The sequence below is a fragment of the Dendropsophus ebraccatus genome, chromosome 4 (assembly GCF_027789765.1).
Source record: "Dendropsophus ebraccatus isolate aDenEbr1 chromosome 4, aDenEbr1.pat, whole genome shotgun sequence".
Taxonomy (NCBI): domain Eukaryota; kingdom Metazoa; phylum Chordata; class Amphibia; order Anura; family Hylidae; genus Dendropsophus; species Dendropsophus ebraccatus.
In genome coordinates, this window is record NC_091457.1 from 84,116,437 (window position 1) to 84,137,412 (window position 20,976).

At 41.6% G+C, this 20,976-nt stretch overlaps 1 protein-coding gene across 1 annotated transcript in view; it reads left to right on the forward strand.

Moving 5' to 3' along the window:
• Window positions 1–20,976, forward strand: part of PEPD (peptidase D) — a 211,205-nt gene that overhangs the window by 161,782 nt on the left and 28,447 nt on the right. Inside the window, exon 12 of the mRNA XM_069966171.1 lies at window positions 5,746–5,894. Coding sequence (XP_069822272.1) covers window positions 5,746–5,894 — 149 coding nt within the window. The remainder of the gene's footprint in view (window positions 1–5,745; window positions 5,895–20,976) is intronic.

Here is a 20,976-nt window from a genome sequence, read left to right on the forward strand (position 1 = left end):
TATACGGCTGCACAGTGCACACTATGTATGAATCTACGGCCCGATCGTAAACGGACCCGTAAAAAATGAACAAGACCATTGTTTGCGGCTGGACATGCGGCCGAGGATTGACAGGCGGTCCGTACGGAGTACTTCAAAAATAGCCGGCAATGATGCCGAATGCCGATGCCTCTAATAGTTAATATATTAAATTAATAAAACACATTTTCTTTGTAATAAAGTCCCTTTCGTTGGTCAATAATTTAATTCTAACGAATCCATCATTTTGCAATTAAATATACTGTTAAAATAAATAGATATATAAATAAATGTATATTTATATATATATTTATTTTTTGACAGTATATTTAATTGCACAATGATGGATTCGTTAGAATTAAATTATTGAACAACGAAACTGAATTTATTTAATCGAAAATGTGTTTTATTAATTAAATATTAATTAGTACAGGAAGCTCCATAAGCCGTTAATTCATATGCCGGCAATAGAGCTTTCTGTACTAATCATCACTTTACTTTAATGAAAACATCAAATGTTTCTTCTAATTATGTTATCACAATAGCATTATTAGAAGAAACATTTAGAATTATATGTGCGCTCAGCTGATTGGCTGATCGGCTCAGCGCACATATAATGAGCCGGTCCGCAGTACAGTCACTTCATTGTGCTGCGGACCAGCAAAGAGACAACATCGGGATTGAGTATAGAGCTCTCCCCACCCCCTCCCCAGCACTGCACCCCTCCCAGCAAGGAAGGGGGGGTCAGTTAACCCCTTCCTTCCTGGGATGGGTGCAGTCTGACATCAGTCTGGCCCCCAAGGGGTTAAGGGGGATGCAATACATCCTCCCTTAACCCCTTGGGGGCCAGACTGTATTCAGCGATCTGTAAAGATGCTGCATACTGTAAGGTGCACAACACCGCTCACAATGATGGGTGTTGTGCTCCTGTTTGTGTGTTTTTTGTGTGTTTCTCCCTTTTTGTTTTTCAGATATCGGTATCCTGTGGATTACGTCGGATTACGTGGACTACGTCGATGACCAGCGTTTTTTTAATGTTTTTTTTTTATAAAATGGTCAATGAGGGGTGTGGGGGTGTTTTTATTTGAATAAAAAAAATTTTTTAACTTGTGTCTTGTCTTTATTTCTTTACTTTATAGACTTAGTAGTGGAAGCCGTCTAATAGACGGAATCCATTACTAAGTTGGGGCCTAGTGTTAGCCGGTATAAAATGGCTAACACTAACCCCCTATTATTACCCCAGTACCCAATGCCACCAGGGGTACTGGGAAGAGCCGGGTGCCAGTGGTCCCGGAGCATCCAAATTGGCGCTCCTGGACCAGGCGGCAGCAGGCTGGTAAGATTTAGGCTGGGGAGGGCCTAAACCAATGGCTCTTCCCACCCTGGTGTTACCAGGCTGCTGTCGTTTGGTTTTTAACCCGGCTGGTTATAAAAATAGGGGGGACCCTATGCGGTTTTTTTTAAAAATAAATAAATAATAAAAAAAAACCGCATAGGGTCCCCCCTATTTTTATAACCAGCCGGGTTAAAAACCAAACGACAGCAGCCTGGTAGCACCAGGGTGGGCAGAGCCATTGGTTTAGGCCCTCCCCAGCCTAAATCTTACCAGCCTGCTGCCGCCCGGTCCAGGAGCGCCAATTTTGACGCTCCGGGACCACTGGCACCCGACTCTTTCCAGTACCCCTGGTGGCATTGGGTACTGGGGTAATAATGGGGGGTTAGTGTTAGCCATTTTATACCGGCTAACACTAGGCCCCAACTTAGTAATGGATTCCGTCTATTAGACGGCTTCCACTACTAAGTCTATAAAGTAAAGAAATAAAGACAAGACACAAGTTAAAAAATTTTTTATTCAAATAAAAACACCCCCACACCCCTCATTGACCATTTTATTAAAAAAAAACATTAAAAAAACGCTGGTCATCGACGTAGTCCACGGAATCCGACGTAATCCACAGGATACCGATATCTGAAAAACAAAAAGGGAGAAACACACAAAAAACACAAAAACAGGAGCACAACACCCATCATTGTGAGCGGTGTTGTGCACCTTACAGTATGCAGCATCTTTACAGATCGCTGCTTACAGTCTGGCCCCCAAGGGGTTAAGGGAGGATGTATTGCATCCCCCTTAACCCCTTGGGGGCCAGACTGATGTCAGACTGCACCCATCCCAGCAAGGAAGGGGTTAACTGACCCCCCCCTTCCTTGCTGGGAGGGGTGCAGTGCTGGGGAGGGGGTGGGGAGAGCTCTATACTCACCCCGATGTGTCCTCTTCGCTGGTCCGCAGCACAATGAAGTGACTGTACTGCGGACCGGCTCATTATATGTGCGCTGAGCCGATCAGCCAATCAGCTGAGCGCACATATAATTCTAAATGTTTCTTCTAATAATGCTATTGTGATAACATAATTAGAAGAAACATTTGATGTTTTCATTAAAGTAAAGTGATGATTAGTACAGAAAGCTCTATTGCCGGCATATGAATTAACGGCTTATGGAGCTTCCTGTACTAATTAATATTTAATTAATAAAACACATTTTCGATTAAATAAATTCAGTTTCGTTGTTCAATAATTTAATTCTAACGAATCCATCATTGTGCAATTAAATATACTGTCAAAAAATAAATATATATATAAATATACATTTATTTATATATCTATTTATTTTAACAGTATATTTAATTGCAAAATGATGGATTAGTTTAAATTTAATTATTGAACAACGAAAGGCACTTTATTACAACGAAAATGTGTTTTATTATTTTAATAGATTAACCATGAGAGACATCGGCTATAGTGCAGAGGATCGCAAACCCCGGTAATAGCGATTCATGTAAACTGTGTTCTCTGCTTTCCCAGATGCATCCAGAGGTGTTTGCATCACTTTCTTAAGATTTTATTTGTTATTTTTAGTTGAACCAGATTTCAAAGTAAATGACCGTATGTTTTGAGCCGCATGTCTATTTTTTCCCATGGCCGTAGTTTCATCCGCACATTTACAGCCGCATAAAAAATACAGCCGCACAGTTACATAGTGTGAACCTAGCCTTAGGGTATGTGCACACTGCTTAAAAAAAAAAACTCTGTTGCGTAATCCGTCGCTCGCGGACAGCGGCGGGCGCATGCGTCTCCGCCTGTGTCAAAGACTCCATTCTATGCACTGGCGGATTCCTTCCTCCGTCCAAAGAATGATCAAGTTCATTCTTTGAACGGAGGAAGGAATCCACCCATGCATAGAATGGAGTCTATGACACGGACGGAGACGCACGCCCACCGCTGTCTGCGAGCGCAAGCGACAGAGTTTCCGTCTCTTTTAGGTAGTGTGCACGTACCCTTACAGAGGTGCCTGGGTAGTTTAGAGATGTCCTCTCGGTGTGGATTGTAAGTACTTTCTGGGCATTGTAGTGCTTCTCACAATGCAGTGAAAAATCCACAGTGCTTGTTCCAGACAGGATTCATTCATATAACATTAATCCCCTTGATGTGCTGGAAGTGCAATGGAGCACGCGAGGCAGTAATAACAACTGTGAGGTGGTAGTGAAGCAGAACGCCAGATACTTTTCTTTCCAACTTCTGCCATTTCCCTACATTCCATGGTGAGCGATCTTCTGCTGGGCTAGGCTTAGACTTAGAGGACAGGGACAAGACCTGCTAGGTGAGTGATCATGTAGGAACATACAGTAGCTCCAACATCCTCTATCTCTAGGTGTGCCCCATGTTTGGTTATAGCACCTGGACATCAGTGACCCCCTTTTTCTTTCCCCAGCACTTTTCTCATACTCTCCACATAATAATATCAGCAGCTGTTGGCCCAGCTAGCAGTACCTGTATATAGCTGATAATAGTAGCATATGTATTCCTGGCACATATTGTGGATTGCTGCGCTCTGTTATCGACTTGTATCATGATCTCACACATAGCATCAATATTCATAACCATAAATGATCTGCTGTGTGAAAGTACCTGCAGTCTTACCACTAAATGACAAATGGTAGAGATACTAACAAATGTCTACACATGATATTGTGTATTGATGGTGCCTGGGCAGTTTTTGCATTGTGGTGATCACGGTTTGTTAATATACAAAATTGCTCTTATGTTTTAAGAATTAAACCCCATAATGATAATAAAGTATTTTTAGGTTTGATAACTAGTAGTTTTTTTTTGTTATAACATTTCATATAGTGGGCTATGCAGGCCGTCTTTGGAACAGGGTCCATATCAAATTTACCCCATTGTAATTCTATAAGGGTCAACCTTTTCCCTTTAGATATTGTATGAATCTGACATACTGTAGTTATTATTATTACTCCAATAAAAACAGAAGCCACGATGCTAGTGTATACAGTGCCGTATGTAAATTGTGTGTGTTGTGCAGCTCCATTAAACACCTCATTTTCACAATTGTCACAATTGTGCTGTATGGATATGACTTTATTTTAAACTGTACTATTCCACTTAAAACTTATGTACTGGTGACTGATAGGAAAACTACATTTCTTACATCCAGTTTAATAGATCAATATAACCAAACTAAAAAAAAAAACAACCCAATGGAATACATCAAGAATACATTCCACATACTCGTCCCTATAGATACCTCGGTATCTGTAGGGCCTAGTCTGATGAGAAATATAGCTGTTAGCCCAAGGGAGCTGTAGATCACTTTGGAAATGAAGATGTTAGCCTATTAACTAAAAATAAAAATCTAGAATTATCCATAAGAAAAAAAAAAAGCCCAACTCTACTTTTACGCCACGTTCACACAAGGTAAGTTTTTATTAAACAGAGGCCGTTATTTAATGACAGCGGCCAATCGCATTGAACTCTATGGAATCCCATCTGAAGTGTATACACTTTGTATACACTCCGGCCAGGAATCCATGCAGCCACACAAAAAAATTATGTGTAAATTTTGTGTGTCGCTATTCATTGAATATCGGCTGCACGAAATTGACTGTGCAGTCAATATAAAGTACAGCTCTGACTGCACTGTGCATTGTCTGCAATGGTTAATTGGAACACAGCAGACCCGAATGTGGCCGCATTCCAGTTTAAAAGAAATGAAGTTCATCCGGCCAGTAGTGCAGTACCAATGGATAGTAGTAAACCACAGCACACTTTTACTGGGATTATAGCCCTAACAATCCTATAGTCTAATAGCAAGGGGAAGCAAAGTTACCAGTCCCTGTGTCCAAATGAGGCAACAAAAGTCCAAACTGTAAGCAGAGGCAACAGCATCCACAGGCGGTATGTTAAAAAAACTTTGTTTTATTACTTCATGGCATCCACATAAATATGCGACGTTTCAACCAACAGTTTTTTTTATAAGCTTGAAAAAAAACCTGTTGGTTGAAACGTCAATTATTTATATGGAGGTCATGAAGCAATAAAACAAAGTTTTTTCAACATACCGCCTGTGGATGCTGTTGCCTGTGTGTGTTGTTGCTGTTGAACTTCACAGACAGCGGCCGTTCTGTGAAACAGCCCTGTCTAAGAATGGCCACTGTTATACAGCGCGTGAACCCGGCCCCAAACTGTTAAACCACAAATCTTAGTACGCCCCAGCAATTGAGAATCTGCAGTTATCAACATGTTGCCGAGCCTAGTATTTATAATAAAAATATTTATTTGTACTTGTCATGCAATGCTGATGTGTTGTCACATGACCACAATAATTTATATGATTGATATTTAATTTGGCGCTTCTGTTTTCTTGCAGCCTGTTTGATATGGGAGGAGAATATTACTGCTACAGTTCTGACATTACCTGCTCTTTTCCTGCCAATGGGAAGTTCACTGCTGACCAGAGGGCAATCTATGAGGCCGTGCTGAAGTCATCCCGAGCAGTCATGAACACAGTGAAACCAGGTAAGTCAGGAGTGTGTCTGATCACATAATGGTGCAATATAACTTGAAGGTGTTACTTCAGAAGTGAATTTGGTTGAGCTGTACATAACCATAGACAAGGTCGGTGCTGTTTCCTTTTACATAGCATTGGCCACTTTTATGAGACTGATGACTCTATCTGCAGCCATGATGGTTGTTACTTTTGCTTTTTTGGAACTAACCATTAACTCATAAACAATAAAGCATCAGATTTTAAAGAATAATTTATTTATTATTACAAGGCCTGGACTTGTTGTTTGCGTTCCTTTTGCTCTCTTTGTACAGAACCTTCCTCCTCTCTTTTGATGATCAACACTATGTCAACAAAAGAATAGGGAGAATCAACGACTGATCTTTTTAAAGGAACCAATGTATGTGCGGGTGTGACACAGTTACTTTTCAATGCAGAGCATAAACCCTGATGTATTTTCTTAAAGTTCTGACCTATTTCTACTCTCTCAGCGTCCTGCCCTGAAACCACACGTCCTTCTTTCTGCCTTCTTGTCGCAAGTGACTTCCGATCTGTGTTACCTCCCTGTAGCAGGATTCCTGCCGGCTGTTTATACGTCGTCCCATTCTTCACTGAAAATGCTGGAAAAGTCGCCTTGTGCACATTACCATTGCTATAAATTTTGTGGACCTGTCAGTGAGGCTTACTAAGGCCGGCAGACTGTCACAGGAAACAGGCCACCGCCTGGCCGATGGAGACAACATATATGTAACCTCTAATAGAGTTCTTGTTGCTCTTTTAACTCTAAGTGAGGATGTGGCTGTCACCATTTTCTTTTGATTACTGGTTGATGAATGGCCCCCTCCTTATAGATCTAAGCAAGCGTTATAAGACTAAACAAGTTTACCCAGAGAAACAACAGGTAAAGTGCTTTCAGTTTTTCCATTGTACTGACGCAGAAAACAGTAAAATGTTGTTTCTTGGCAATTCAGTAATTATTAGGTAACGACAAATGGTGAAAATGTAACTTAAGTTTCAAGATTTTTATTTAAAATGCTAATGAAAATCGACAGAAGAACAGATAGAAATAACACAGTTGTAATGGAAGACAACTAATGTCACCTGCTGCATATAAATATATTTTTTACATCACTGTCCTATTGACATGTAAAGTTCTAATGCTAGAGTACAATGAAGCAGTACACTACCCCAAGTATTAACATGGTCTTGGGCTATGATCAGACGGGCAGAAAGCATAACACTGCCAGATCTGTCACTCAACTGAATCTATTTACTTACAGTGGGTTTTGTCAAGGCGTCAACTTTTTTGACAGAAAAAGTAGCTGCATTTATTTATTTTTTTGCATAAGGATTTAACACGAAAGAAAAAAAAATTTGAAGTTGAGCAGTATGTACAAGAAACCATGCCAACTAAGATTTTCTTTTTCTCCCTTTTTATACCCTGCTTCAGCACTAATGCAAAAGCGAAAATGCAGAGATAGATAAAGGGCTGCTTTTTAGGCATGCTTGCCAGTGATGCAGCCTCCTCAATTTGAACCTGATTTTGGCCTTGCATCACTGTACTATCTGTAACTGTGGAGAAGGAACTGAGGTGCTGTCCTGTTCACTTGAATGTGAAGATGCTGCAGTTCTTTACACAGCTGCTGCAAATATTGTGTCTATGCAATGAAGAAGGCAAGTGGTTATTGGAGATGCTGTGCAGCCTATATGAGCACCATGGCTTCCTCAGTCAGGTGATCTGCAGGGACCTGGACAGCCATTTAATCAGTCTTATGCTGTGTTTACACGGAGCGATAATTCGCCCAATCGATCGTTTAACGATTTTGAAGCAACGATTTGGTTTTTAAAACGATCAGCGTTTAGACGAATAAATCGTTAGAAAAATCGTTAGAAAATTTGTAAGACAAATCGTTATTGCAATCGTTTTTAAGCCCATCTTTTACATAGAGTAAATCGCTGAAATACTGTTTACACGAAGCGATCTGCGAATTTTCAGCGAATGTTGAAAGATCAAAATGAACTATTTCTCGCTCGTCGTTTGATCGTTTGCTGTGTTTACACGGTACGATTATCGCTCAAATGCGATCGTTTATGCGAAAATTCGAACGATAATGGTTCCATGTAAACGCAGCATTACTTCATTCTGTCTCCTCAATCTTCTTTAACTAAAGTTCTGAGATTCCACATAGTCCTGCAGTTCAATACCAGCCTAGCATTGAAAATGACTATACACAGTAGAGCTGCTGGTTAATCATGTAGTGTAGGGATATGTGTAATATAGAGTGGAGCCACAGAGCTTTAACTCTCGGAACATTTTAGGACTAGATGGGGGAGGCATTGCATGTGAACACAATCTCTATTATTTTCCAAGTACTAGTATAATGAATCAATAGAAAAATTCTAGACCTTTTGTGTTTTATAAACTGTTATAGTGCCAGCGGGACAGTGCTATATGGAAAATACCAATGATCAGAGAGAGAACATTTTATAATCCCCTCCTCCTCCCAGTGGTGGAACTGGAACCAGATAAGAAGGTCTTAGACCAATGATTCATCCTAATTGAGAAATAAAATGTTTTACGCTGCAGCCCTGTTCCCTAATAACTTTATTAGCCACCTCCTGCACAGTTCTCAAAACTCCTCTCACATTCTAATCACCCTCATGTGGTATATAGGAGTAAATGTAGACAATGAAATTGTCCATAGCAAGCAAGCAGGTATTTTTTTTTGTAATTTCAGCTAGGGTTCCTAAATGGGTTTTCCAGCTTCCTTTTCTGTAAACTCCCTATGGGTCCCTATGCTGCAGGAAACAGTCACAAGATCTATAGAGCAGTCCTCCAAAGCTGTCATGAAGGTGCCTTCCATCTATCACATGATCTGCACTATGTACTGTGATTATGCCAAGCCCAATGTATATAAAGTCACTGTCTTCCCTGCCAGCCCGCACACAGCCCTATTCAGCCTTTCCACAGCCTATATGCTAGTATTTTCACTGCAGTTTTGCAGAATTGCAATAAAAACATAATAGTACCACAACAGTATACACTGTTATGCAGAGGGCTGTGGGCAGATACTCAGTGCGGTGTAAGCACAGTTCAGACGGCCTCCATCACTAACTGTTCCACATATACTGTGTACTGGGATGCCAGAGAACTACTGACACTCACACAACAAGTGCATAGTGAGTAATGGGAAGATGAAAGAAAGCACTAAAACCTATTGTGAGATATTAAAATGTGTTTATTTATGCATGCATTCACATTTTGTAGCAATTTTTATCGTCCTGGATAACCTATTTTAAGAGAACCTGTCATCGGTTTCATTCTGCCCAAACACAAGTCATTGAGTTCCCCTGTGTTTTTTCCCTTCCCCATTGACTGATACTTGGGTATAGGGAGAGATCTGTCAATCAAGGCTGGTGGAAAAGGCAAGAGCCACTGGGGGCCACCTTGATGACAGGCAACTCCTAAAGGGATAACAAGTTCCTTTTTAAAAAGGTTGGTTGTCCAAAAGTAGAAAGACATGGTTGCTTTCTTCTACAACCAGCACCACACCAACCCACAGATTATGTGAGCTCTTTATCCGTCACTTCATTAGAGCTGGGCTGTAATACCAGACACAATCCACAGACAGGCATGGCACCTTTACTAGCAGCCATATTTATCTTGTCATGCACATACTCTTTAGGCTTTTATTGAAAATATAAACTGTAGGAAGCATCATCCACCAACATAACTTCTATTCAGGTAGGCCATCAGCATTAGATCAGTGGTTCTACCTATGTGATCGGTATTACGTAGGTGCATTGCTGCTGAGGATAATGAAGCATCTGTGTCTGGTAATGTGGCTACTTCATTGTCCTGATAGTCAGGGGTCTTCGTTTTTTAATTTTTAGATCTTCCAGTCCCTCTGTGTTTCTTTTGGTTTTTACACTGTCCATAAATGGAACTTTTTTATTTATTGGTTTATAAATCTCATTCTTCACTCTTGGTGGCCAAGACAGCGATGTCGAAACTGATCCCAAGGTCCAAGCGGAATTAAGCCTTCAGAGACTCTCTTTGTGTATTGATGCCACAAACCTAGTGAGAGAAACAGGGGAATTTTGCACAATTTCTCCATCATTGCAGAGTCAGCTGTTTATAGCTACTGGTAGAATACTGAATAGTTTGTGGTTTGAGTTAATTTTTTTTTTTTTATTTCTTTATTTTAAAACCTCCGGTTGGAGTTCATTGTCTTGAGCTGACATGGCCATTTGTTTTCTTTAGCCTTGAGGGAGCAGGGAAGGGGGATTGCCTGGCAGATCTTTTGCTCCTTGGTCCTCAGTTAAATTTTGCAACAAGTTTTCCAGCTGAGTTGTACAGTCACTGACAGACGGATCTGGGCTTTGACAGATGGAGCACAACCATCTTGTTGTGAAAGGTTGGAAAATGTTCATCTCCTCCGAATGGCCCAGAATATTCTTTCTTTCCCTCAGTCATATCTAAAATGTTTTAGTTTATCCAATAGCAGTACGGTAAGTGTTTATAGACTGTTTGCACAATTCTTCCTGTAGTGCTGCAGGAAAAAAGTAAGCTCTGAAGTTACTATTAGTGATTGCCATGATGCCCATCCAAATTACATTAGACATTATTGGACATGTAGTATCAGCAAGCAATAGGACGCACCATCAGCTGTTTTAGTACCAATATACTGTTTTAATACCAATATAGTAAACCTTTTACTGTATAAAGAGACTACCGAGTACAATGACCCATCTACCATGTGCCATTTATACTACAGTATAATGCCACTTTACTAGAGGCACTCATCAGGTGGTGTATTGGAAAACTTATGGCCGTCAGGACTGAAGCAGTTCATTGTTGCAATGATTCTTCTGGGTATTAAAATCATTCTGCAGGGATACTGGTTCATGCCATCAGGATATCCAAATAGGAGCAGACAGCAAATCCAAATATAATTCAAGAATTTATATCACACCAGGTGTTCGACATTTTGGCTACATCAGCCTTTTTCATTGCTTGGAAAAGGCTTATATAGCCAAAACCTTGCGCACCTGGTATGATAGTAATTCTTGGATTAATTCTTATATTTGGACATGCTGTCTGCTTTTCTTACTTGGATTGTCTGTTAACCTGGGCCCGGTTTGATGAGACGTGCACCCACCATTATCTTTTTTTGTCTTGTGCTGCTATTACTTCTAGCTGCTCAATGAAGGTCCTGACATGCCCTAGCAACTTCTACCTCGTCCCAGAGGAGCCTTATAGTGTTAAAATCTGGGAACTGTGAAGGCCATTAAAGCATTGGATACTTTTGATTGTGTCTGGTACCATTCCGTGGCTATACATGGCATGGTGCTTTGCCCTTCTAAAATTGTCTTTCTTCTATAGGGTAAACAGCTGCCATAAAGATATGACCAACAAAACACAACAATCATTGAACTCAGGTAGAACAGTGAAAAATTCAAAAGGAGTACTCATTTACGAGTCTCCATTGATTGTCCCATACAAAATTTGAATATGCAAAAAAGGGGTCCGTGGAGCCTCAGTTACGAGTCTCAAAACACGGGAATAGCCAGATATCCCTCTCTCCACAGAAGGAAGCCCATTGCCAAGGGGTGCCTCCTAGTGGGGAGAGCACCAAACCACCCTGATACATAGTCCCTCAGGTCCTCACTCTGTTGCGAGCTTTGGAACCTAAATAGGGAAACACCAGGGTGGCCCCTGTAAGTCAAAGTCTAACTCTGTGGCGAGTATAACGACATAAGACAAGGGTTACCAAGGCTAGGCATCCATCCACAGACTGCAGTTTCGGGGTATTTGCCCCTCGTCAGTGTGGAGCAGGATTCTGGCTACTGGGGCAATGATAGACCAACAAAACACAACAATCACTGAACTCAGGGAGAACAGTGAAAAATTCCAATGGAGTACTCATTTACGAGTCTCTATTGATTGTCCCATGTCCCGTGTTTTGAGACTCGTAACTTAGGCTCCACGGACCCCTTTTTTGCATAAAGATATGACATTTGCACAATACTTATTCCCAAAAACCCTTAGCCCTCCTTTACCAGCATAGACTGGTGGAGTACATTGATTCATGCTGCATGGTGCAACAGAATTTTGCATTCATAGTTGGTGTTTTCTGTTGCTAAGTTATTCAGATTTTGCATTCTTTTGTCTAGTCATGACCTTTTTTTCCCCCTAAACAATGGCACTTAAAGTGAATGTACCATCAGGCCCGGGTTGAAGCACTGGAGGGGGGTCGACCCACCCCCAGTGGGAGGAAACCCCCACCCCTCTATGATACAGCTCCATTGATTCTAACGGAGCTGCCTCATAGAGGGGCGGGGGGGTCCTCCCACTGGGGGTGAGTGGGCCTGCCTCCAGTGCTCCAGTGACCGGGCCTTATGGTAGATTCACGTTAAGCAGGTGTCTGTTATAGCCCATCTGAGCTACGGAACAAATATGTGTGGGTTCAGACACACTAGTTGGAGCACCAGTGTTGTCTGTGATTTACCTGACTGTGCACCACTTGTTCATTAGGATGATTCTTGGCATCCTACTGTTTGTTAGCTATTTGTTTATGTCCACAGGATTCCCTTTTTCTGGATCTTCCTCTTCAATCACAGTATGCTCATAAACTCTCGACACTGTTACACAAGAAAATCCCACAGGGTTGGCAGTAAAAATCCTGGCCCTTTGCTCAAATCACTTAATTTTTTCCTACTCTAATGTGGATTTGCACTAATACTGATCCACAGAAAACATGCTCACTTGATTTTTTGCTGCACTGTGTGTTCCTGTGTCTAATATCCTTACAGAGATGCACCAGTAAACATGTAAAATGGTGTCTTCCTATGTGTCAGAAAGTTACTTTTGAACTGCCAACTCTACACCTCCTATAGAACTCAGGAGAGGGGGGCAAATTTAATTTAAATATTGCAAACTACAAACAGAAGAGGGCCATAGAAATGAGTTGTAACTGATTGTTGGGTGATGCATAGGACCGACATGAACACAACAAATGACATTACCTGCTGCTAGGCTGAGGTAAATGTTCATCTCAGTTGTTTGTAACCGAGCTGCACCTCTTCCCCTGGAGCAAACGTCGGAGCTCTGCAGTATTTACACACATCATCATTGTCCCTCCTTGTCAGGGAGACTTTGGTTATGTGTACTTGTTAAGGTAATATATATGTGTGCTGACCTGACGTGACACCGCTCTGTGCATTACCTTCTGTATGAGGAAGTCTGGGGAATTAAACCTCAAGCGAGAGTTAATGTCAGGACATTGTTATCTTAGTGTATAGAGTACAAATAATGACAGACTGCAGCGGCTTCTGAGATCACCAGCAATGTGTCATGGAAGAACAAGGCGCAGTGTCAACTATTATTGTCTGTTAAATATTGATGTCATACAGCTAATAGAAACTAATGACATTGTATGGATTCATTAAAGAGTCTCACCCTGGAATTTAATCATCTCCTCTTACTGTAGGTCCTTAAGGTTCTCCTAGTTTTATGTAAATAAAGCTTAATTATTGTATAATGGGATGTTCTGTAGGTTTCTAATATATTTTACATATATAAATTAATTCTTTGTAGCAAGTTCTCTGCTTGTTGAATGGGATTGAACATTCTTGTTTTTGGCCATGTTCACACAACGTGAGACACCGGCATTTCCGTGACCTGGTCGGGTCACGGAACGGCCAGTGTCAGAGAAGATCATGCAGTACCGGCCGGATTATCTTTACCGCCGCTGAATTCGGAATGCGGGCGCATCCATGCGCGCCCACATCTGAATTCCCAGCTGCTCACAATGAAGCGTGCGGCCGGAGCCGCACACTCCATTGTGTGAACTGACAGGGTTTGTGTGAACTGACAGGGCAGCACAGTGTAGGTTCAGTATTAATAACAGCAGTTGTTTAAAGGGCCATGTTTAATACTGAACTTATGTTGTGTAAACATAGCCTTAGGGTGCGTTCACACTGTTGTATTCTTGCAGATAACATCCCGTGCATTCTGCTGCTCGCTCTCACTTGACTCTTGGATCCACAGGATGTTATCCGCAAGGATTCTGCAGTGTGAACGCACCCTTACTTTGAGAACCACCTTGCCTTATCCTAGTCAGCTGAGAGTTTACCACAGAGGTATCCAGTCTACATAATATTCTGTAAATTAACTAGTTTTGTTTTGGTTGGTTTTACCTGCACTGATACAAGCAAACTATAGGCCGGAGAAATGTGGGTACTGTTTTTGGCTCATAGTGGAATGTCTAGACCACAGATGTCAAACTCAGGGACTCCAGCTGTTACAAAACTACAATTCCCATCATGCCTGGACAGCCAGAGCTAAAGTTTTGGCTGCTTATGCATGATGGGATTTTGTAACAGCTGGAGGCGCTGAGTTTGACATCTGTGGTCTAGATAGTAAACAGTTGTACCTGCATCTGCACAATTTTAGTTTTCAGTCTTTGTAAGCCAATAACAATGCTGTCCTTTACTGACAGCAGGCGGAGTTCTTGAAAGTAGTGCGGAATTGGTAATGCATTGGATGTTGGCAACCTTTTATCATACAGTGATTACAGGAATACTCCAGAATCGGGGGGAAAAATGAATATACTGCAGAAGTATAACAATGCTTAAAAAAAATGTAGACGGCTCACCTCACATGAAAGTTGACTTCCACGGGCTCAAATTTGGTAGGGAAGGTGCACGGATGTTCAGGCGATGACTGTTTCACAGAGTAGACCAAGTAGAAGGTATTCACTTGTGTAATACCAAGTTTACCATGATTAAGCAATGCGTGGGAAACATGTTGGTTTTGGATCACCCATGAGAAGTAAAATGTTTTTAATGCATATGGAATAAAGGAATTTTTTAAGTTATCATTTTTGGAGTGCCGGAATACCTTTGTTTCTACTATAACAATGCTTACCTGTCTTCCCCAGTTCTGATAGCACCAAAAATCCATTTGTTTAGGGTCTCAGTCCTGTACTTCTTAGTATAGCAGTTGCTCAGTACTACAATCCCCAGAATACATTACTTTTCTACAGCTTTTCATCACAACCTTCCTGCCCAACCTACTCCCTTTCCGCAGCACTCCTGCCAGTTCCCTACCAATAGCTGCTGCAGAGCATCTCATTCTCACCTGCTGTATTTCCTATCTACTCTTACCTTTGGCAATGCCACACTGTACCTAAAAGTCCCAATAAAGATCTGTCTGTCCACTCTGGGCTTCCTAGCAGCCAAAAATCAGACCCTGCCGGACCCATGACCCTAATCCGAACGTTTATTTTTAGAGTTGGGGTTGGGGGTCGGATTAGGGTTACATCCCACTGATTTGTCATGTTCTAACCCTCCCCACATTCCCAACCTTAACCCTAACCTTCCTTATTAGCACCATCCCCAAGAGTTAGGGTTGTTGTGTGGGCAGGGGCTAGTTAAGTAATATGTTTGTAGTAACCCTAAACTGACCCCTTACCCTAACCCTAAAACAAAATGTTCGGATTAGAGTGGGGCGTCCAGCAGGGTCTAATTTTGGCTGCTAGGAAGCCCGGAGTGGAGCAGCTAATGAAATCCGTCCGGTTCGGGGCTTGCCTGGAGAGCTGTGTGCGCGCACCCAGCGAGGTCCCTGTACAGTATGGGATTTAGTCAATACCCATAGAAAACCTTCCCTGCTCTGGAGAGTTCCTGTCTCAGACAGGGATGGCAGCAGAGAGTACTGTGTCAGACTGAAAAGAATGCACCACTGCAAGACATACAACAGCTGATAATTTCTGGAAGACTTAAGATTATTAAATAGGAGTAAGTTACAAATCTATATAACTCTCTGAAACCAGTGGTTTTAAAAGAAAAAGATCTTCACTGGACAACCCCTCTAAGCTTGATTGCTTATGCCTGACCTGCTAAAACTCGGCTCCATTGCTCAGCAGTATAAGGAGGTCTGTGAGGAAGCACTGACAGGGGCTTAACTGTTTGCTAAGCTGTGCCTCCCAACTTAGTATCAGCCTATGCTGTTCACCAACAAGGGTTAAAAATAGGTTATTTTTAACTCTTTATTATATAAATTGGGTTTACTAATTATAACTATGGCCAGGGCCATAACATTATGACTTCAGGAGCTTGAGCTTAAGGCCAGCACTAGTACATAAGCCTTCAGGGCCCCGTTCTTAGTTGCCTACTGATATTTATCTTCTACAAAACCTTATCTCACCATGAGCTAAAGGAATATATATATATATATATAACCATAGATGGGTGAGGGTCCAAGCCAAGTGTTTGCATCGGGTGTGCGTGAACCTTTGGCTACTCCCCTGGTGATGTAGGCTGTAGGGTCAGCTTGGAAATGGTAACACCACTCAGGGTGTGTGTGGGGGCTATAGCTCTGAGCCAAGGTCCAGCCAAATTACCTGTGACATTACAGGATGATGCATTGCCCCGGGAGAGAGGGAGGAGCCAGGTAGCTGGAGACAACATTGCATTGTGTAGTTCTATTTTTAATTTCCTGACAGGTGAATCACATAAGAAAAAGTTTAGGCCAGAACAAATTGTGATAACACTATATTAGTAAATTATATTTCTTGGGACGATAGTTTCATTTAAATACAATTTTCTGATACTGGAATACCCCTTTAAGTCGTATTTACATAAATCAAGAAAAGCACTTATGAGAAAACTCTTCCTGCAGGAAGACAATGGGGGTTTTGTCATACGTCCATTTGGATGTGAGACACTGTAAAGTCAGCCATAGTGTTCTATACCCAGCTTCCCCCCCCCCCCCCCCCCCAAAAAAAAAAGAATACTTCATAACTTGACCAAAGAGGAAACCTCAAATATACTGGGGAAATTCCTATAGGCAGCAGCTCTGTCAACTTGTGTATTGTGTAATTTCTATGTCTAGACAAAATTGACACTGTGGGTATTAATGGATTGAAAAAGGTGTTTTTCCTTTGTACCTTTAAAGGGATATTTAGCTAATCTCTAGAATTTTCCAATATATTTTCTGTATCAACTTCACAGTTTTCAGGATTTTTGCTTCCTGTCATGGAATAGGAATAGGGTTTGTTTATGTTTTTTTAATATACTGCAAAAAAAAAAGTATTTTTCCTTCAAGAGAAATCCAATCTAGTAGACACTTGATAAAGAGACCAGTCTTGAAACGCGTTGTGTCTCTGGCATAATTCTTTTAATAAATTTTATGATATTTTATATCACTTTACCCCTTGGACCTGTGCTTGTTTTACCTGTCTTTGAGTGGAGGAGGATACTGACCATACACAGTACAGGGAAGGTTTTGCATTGTAGTGACAACAGTTTGGGGAGCCTGTGTAGCATTGTCTAGGAAAGTCCTGAAAAAATCTCAGGACATTGCAGGGGAAAAACAAGTCTGTAAGATCAGGGAATAAATAGGGCTAGATGTATTAAAAACTTTTCATGACAGTACCAGCTTGAGATCATTGTAGCGTCCCTAATTCTTACGCCTTTCCCTGTGACAGCTGGAAACCTAAAGCTTCCAGTTCTTAAGTTTACAGTCCTTATCTCACTTTAGTGGCTGAAAGTTTGAGACAAGAATTACAGACTGTCTGTTTCCCGAGACCCGACCTCTTACCTTCAGTCTTCAGATCCTGACACTAATGAGAACATAAATTCTGCCGCCATTTGCACCCTAAGAAGAAATATGAGTCTGACACAGTGTTTGTGAACAGCATCTGAACTGCGGCTTGTGGTTTGTGACAAACAAAACAAAGTTGTGTGTATAGAATTGTCCTGTGTACAAAGATAAGTTTTAGGAAAGGGCTTGGAACATATATTCCCATAGCCTATGTAGATATATTGACTAAGACCGACTCCAGCAACCATTTATGTAGGTAAACTACATATCTTCTTCTCGTGGTGGTATGGAAAGCCATGTCTCAAGTCAGAAGCCCCTACTGAATCCACGAGTTGTATAGATTAGTAACCTGTAAAATAGTGGTGGAGGAATTACTGGTGATAGGGGTTGCCAAAATGCTTAGGGAGCTATACGTATGGTGTAATGAAGCCCCCTGCACTGTTTCCAAAAGTGCAACCATAAGCTTTACACTACCCGCTTTACACAGTTTGGCGCTGAGGAACGCCCACATGACTAGTTGAGAGTAATTTGCATACAGGGTGGGAGATTTTCTGGGGGAGTGTATGCAGACCTCATAGGTACACAATGCGGGGGGTTTCATTATGCTGTACGTATACCTTTCTGGGCATTTTGGCAGTGATTGGTTCCCTTTAAGGAAGCAGTAATAGAGCCCTTAATAGCTATTGCCAGTTACAGAACTCAGGAATTACAAATCTATCCAGTAATAGAGATGCAGAAGCGTGTATTTATTAAAGCATATTTTGACACCCAGCTTTCCCAGAAACTGATAGTATGATATGGTTAAATTTGAGTTTTTTCTGGGTGCAAAAATTTCAAGACAATCCTTTATGTTTCTGATATGTGGCAAAGGTTCCCTGAGCAGGAATACAGTGCATGGTGATATGAGAAGCCCTTGTCTCCCCCCAGTGATTAGTATTGGGTAAGGGGGTTTTATTGTCTGGTAGCATTGGCAGCCAGTGTTAATAATAGTCCAGCTCCTGGTGTCTTGTTCTCCCGGAGCAGCCTGGCCATTGGTTCACTGACCTGTATTACACATGATATCATTTGGCACTGAGCTAGGGATTAAACAGACATACCATCAGCAGATTTTTTTTTTATTTTTTTTTGCGACTGGGCAGATACCTTCCATAGTACAAGGACACTTCATATGCAGCTGTGGGGAGAGGAGTCACAGGGGGACGACACAGTCATCCAAAATACTGCACTTGGCATAGTCTACATGTCTGGAGGCACAAAATCCCCTGAAATGGCCTGATTCTGTCTTTGGCATGATCATTGGTAGTTATAGGTCATTGTTCATTTGGCTAGGATTAGGAATCCTATTCTACTCTGGTGGTAAAAATAGGTTACTATAAAAGTATCAATGCTAGGCTTGTCAAAATGTAACATTGTAAACCTAGAAAAAAGGTACAAATTGGAGTCAGGGTTCTAAACAAAGGTAATTTATGTTAATGGTGCGTTCACACCTACAGGATCTGCAGCTGATTTTCTGCAGCAGATTTCATTTAAATAACTGAACACAGCATCAAATCTGCTGCAGATCTGCTGCAGATCCTGTAGGTGTGAACGCACCCTAATAGTGCTGCATTGCAGAAAAGTGAAGGAAATCTGGTAACTTATCACTGAGGAGCACTTGCTGAATAGTCATGAAGATGGGCGAGCTGTATTCCCGCTTCCAATGTGCCAATTATTTTAATAAAACACACAAAAAGTGCAAATCTTCTCATTGTCATTTTCCTTCAATTTGGACCCGCTCCTGGATTTGGTAAAATAACCAAAATACTGTGTTAGAACCTAACCAAAAAGTGATAGATATTGTATGCTTTTCACTAAAGCTGCAGTGACTTTTGCATTGACTTGCAAAGTACATTAATACAGTAATTTGAGATGAAGCGCTTCGTTATCTTTGCAATCCACTCATCAGCCGGCTGTCTTTTAACTGATTGCCGCTCTTCCCCAGGTGCAGGAAAAAGCTGGATCCAGTCCTGAGAAACTGGGAGAAATTTCCCAGGACTGGATCCAGCTTTTCATAGCACCCAGAGCTGAGCAGCAGTGAGTTAAAAGCAGCCAGCTGATGAGTGGATTGCAAAGATAATGAAGCGATTTGCTTTGGTATTATTGTAAATTAACACATCTCTATATGTACCCCCAGAATTGTATAGTGCTGTGGAATATACTGGGGCTTTATAAATAAAATTATTATAGTTATAAGGCTTCCCACCTTTCAGTGGGATGGTCAGTTGCCACAGCATTGAGGCTACGAAAAATTTTGTGTACTTTTCAAGCACATGAGGGACAGAGTAAACATGTTCTATGCAATGAGTAGACACAGAGTCCAAGGTACTTGTTTTGTTTTTGTTTATTTATTTATTTTTTTTAATAATACGGTCACTGACCACTTCTACCTGGACATGTTAAAGGAATGGCTTATGCTACAGATAGAGGAAGATATTTCTATTTTGATGTTTGCCAATATCTAAATGAAACTGTACCGGAACATTACATCGGTTGCACCAGAAACATCAATTCAATGTTTGTTCTGCTGGCCTCTAATATTGCTGTATCTAATACCCTGCAACCTCTTTCTGTGGTGCCACATCAAGGACCAAGGCTAGAATTTTGGACCTTTTTTTTTACATTTTTTATTAGGAAATTTACATTTTCCACTTCATGACTGCTTCTGTATAGGCTATACTAAGATACAGCAATGGTTCTGACTACCTATAGTTGTACCAAAGACCTACCAGAGCTGGGAGCTGTTTCAGTGTGGCAACTATCATCTTTAAATACCATATTTGTACATAAGTAGTAGTATTATGATACTGTATATAAATATGTACTAAGGTGAGTTCTAGATTAAAGGGAACCTGTCACCAAGACAATGCGATCTAATCTATTACCATCATGTATTAGAGCAGGAAGAGCTGAGGAGATTGATATATAACTTTGTAGGAAAAGATTCAGCATAACTTGTAACATGTTGATTGAAATCCCTGATCATTCTGTGGTAAGGAGTCCAGTGGGTGGAGTCGCTCAATCGACTGAACTCTTTAGCATTGAAACATCAGAGATTTTAATCAATTAATGACAAGTTATACTTGCTAGGCTTGTTAGACTCGCTGCAGATCCCGGCCCTATACTTAATGGCAGACAAACACGCAGCAGGGATGTACATCCCTGCTGCGAGTTTGTCTGCAGCCCACCCCATTAACCCCCCAGCCGCCGGAGCCGATACTTCACCCGATCCCGGCTCAGGCGGTTCCGGATGTCTTCAGCAAGCTGGAGCAGGGACCAGGTGAAGTATATGCTCCAGCCAGCCGCCCGCAGCCCCTTTAACACCTCCCGCAGCCCCGGCCGCCCGATGGCCCCCCCCCCCCCCCCCGCAGCACCGATCGCACGCCCCCCCCCCCCCCCCCGCAGCACCGATCGCCCCCCCCCCCGGCAGCACCGACCGCTCGATGGCC